The 2500-nt window shown below is 35.8% G+C and overlaps 1 protein-coding gene across 1 annotated transcript; it reads right to left on the bottom strand.

The window, feature by feature from the left end:
- Positions 1-600: 600 nt before the first annotated feature.
- On the bottom strand, positions 601-1320 carry LOC136840275 (putative mediator of RNA polymerase II transcription subunit 9). Its single transcript, XM_067106944.1, has one exon. It carries the CDS (start codon positions 1318-1320, stop codon positions 601-603), a length of 720 nt encoding a protein of 239 aa, XP_066963045.1.
- Positions 1321-2500: the final 1180 nt, after the last annotated feature.

The raw sequence follows: 2500 nt of genomic DNA, 5'->3' as shown, positions 1-2500 counted from the left end.
CCTTGTACATTCTCTCTCTCTCTCTCTCTCTCTCTCTCTCTCTCTCTCTCTCTCTCTCTCTCTCTCCCCTCCCACGCGCAACTTAACCTTTCCCCTCGTTGGCTGTCTTTATCCTTCTCCCTCCCTCGTCCCCTCTTTTACCTGTTCTCGCCCCATTCCCCAAGGGGGATTGGTGTGTCACTTGGCTTCCCAGTTTTGCCTGCTCCCCTCCTCCTCCTCCTCCCCGTTTTCCCATTCTAGGAATTTCTTGCTTCTTTGGGTATTTCGGATGACGAGTTTCGTCTTTCTTTCTTCCTTCTTCTTCCTTTTCTTCCTTTCTTCCTTCTTCCTTTTCTTTCTTTCTTCCTTCATCCTTGTCTTTTCTTCCTTTCTTCCTTTTCTTCCTGTCTTCCTTTATTCCTTCCTTTCTTCTCCGAGAAATTCCTTGGCAAACGGGATTCTTGATGTCTTCGATGTCCCGTATTTTTTTTGGGGGGGAGGGCGAGGAGGGATTTCGATGTCCCACGTCAGTGAGACAGCGAGATTCTGATGTCTTATTTTTTCGTGGTTGGGAGGGTGATATCTCAAACGTTATTTTATGGGATGGTGATATCTCAAACGTTATTTTATGGGATGGTGATATCTCAGACATTTATATGTAGGTATTCGAGTCTCAAATATTTCTATTTTAGATTTTGATGTCTCAAACATTTCTGTTTTAGATTTTGATATCTCAAACATTTCTATTTTAGATTTTGATGTCTCAGACATTTCCGTTTTAGATCTTGATGTCTCAAACATTTCTGTTTGAGATTTTGATGTCTCAAACATTTCTATTTTAGATTTTGATGTCTCAAACATTTCTATTTGAGATTTTGATATCTCAAACATTTCTATTTGAGATTTTGATGTCTCGAACATTTCTATTTGAGATTTTGATGTCTCAAACATTTCTGTTTTCGATTTTGATGTCTCAAACATTTCAATTTGAGATTTTGATGTCTCAAACATTTCTGTTTGAGATTTTGATGTCTCAAACATTTCTGTTTGAGATTTTGATGTCTCAAACATTTCTGTTTTAGATTTTGATGTCTCAGACATTTCTATTTGAGATTTTGATGTCTCAAACATTTCTATTTGAGATTTTGATGTCTCAAACATTTCTGTTTTCGATTTTGATGTCTCAAACATTTCAGTTTGAGATTTTGATGTCACAAACATTTCTATTTGAGATTTTGATGTCTGAAACATTTCTGTTTGAGATTTTGATGTCTCAAACATTTCTATTTGAGATTTTGATGTCTCAAACATTTCTATTTGAGATTTTGATGTCTCAGACATTTCTATTTTAGATTTTGATGTCTAAAACATTTCTATTTTAGATTTTGATGTCTCTTATTATTATGTGTTTAGAGTATTGATGTCAAACAGTTTTATTTTTGGGATTGATAAGTGGGATTTTCATCTCGTTTTTATTTTTACTTATATCTTTTATTCTGTTTTTGATGTCAGCAGTCTAAAACATTTCATATTGATGTCTTGGATGTTGATGTCCACTGTATGTAGATGTCCCACGTCTTTTGTGATTAATATCCCGATGTCCTGATTGGTCATTCGATTTTGAAATCTAATTACCTCTGTGATTATTGAGTATCGTGTTACCTCATATTTTGATATTCTTATATCTGGAACAGTTAATGGTCACGCTTTTATAATTTTTTTGTTATTTTTCTGTCAAAGAAAACTATTGTGACGGTTTTGTCTCTCCGTCCGCACTTTTTCTGTCCGCCCTCAGATCTTAAAAACTACTGAGGCTAGAGGGCTGCAAATTGTTATGTTGGTCATCCACCCTCCAGTCATCAAACATAAAATTGCAGCCCTCTAGCCTTAGTAGTTTTTATTTTATATAAGGTTAAAGTTAGCCATAATTTATGAGTAGCATAAAAAGAAAAGAATTATATACTCGTTTTGTATCGCAATACAAACAAAAGTAAATGGTCGTGATAATGACGTTGATTTTAATTAGCCACTGGAAATAGCCATCATCTTTTTTTAAAGTATATTAAAAAAACAATTGCACTTTTTATATCACAATGTAAACAAAAGAGAATTGCTACATTAATGACGGTCATTATAATTAGCCACTGGAAATAGCCATCACAAATTTTTAAACGCTGGCGATCTTCAAGTGTCATCTATAATGTCGCCGAGTTATAAGTAGCGAAATTAAAGACTCATGCGTCGGGGAGCGCTGCTCCCCCCCTCCCTGATCTCTGCCCGTTGGAAAAAACATTTTTGAAAATTTGATGAGATCAGTTAGCCTCTCTGCAACGAGAGTATAGGCTTACCTCCTCCGCCACTCGGTTTAATGAAAAGCAAACTTTGATTAACCTTTGCTTAAAAATTACCTGCGTTTTTTATTTTTTTTTTGGGGGTGGGGCCGGGTTCCCCAAGCATTTTCCTTTTGGTGAAAAATGTCGAGAGCGATTTCTGGAAGAATATTTTGTGGATGTGAAATGGC

The sequence above is a fragment of the Macrobrachium rosenbergii genome, chromosome 1 (assembly GCF_040412425.1).
Source record: "Macrobrachium rosenbergii isolate ZJJX-2024 chromosome 1, ASM4041242v1, whole genome shotgun sequence".
Taxonomy (NCBI): Eukaryota; Metazoa; Arthropoda; class Malacostraca; order Decapoda; family Palaemonidae; genus Macrobrachium; species Macrobrachium rosenbergii.
This window is presented reverse-complemented; position numbering and strand designations above follow the sequence as displayed.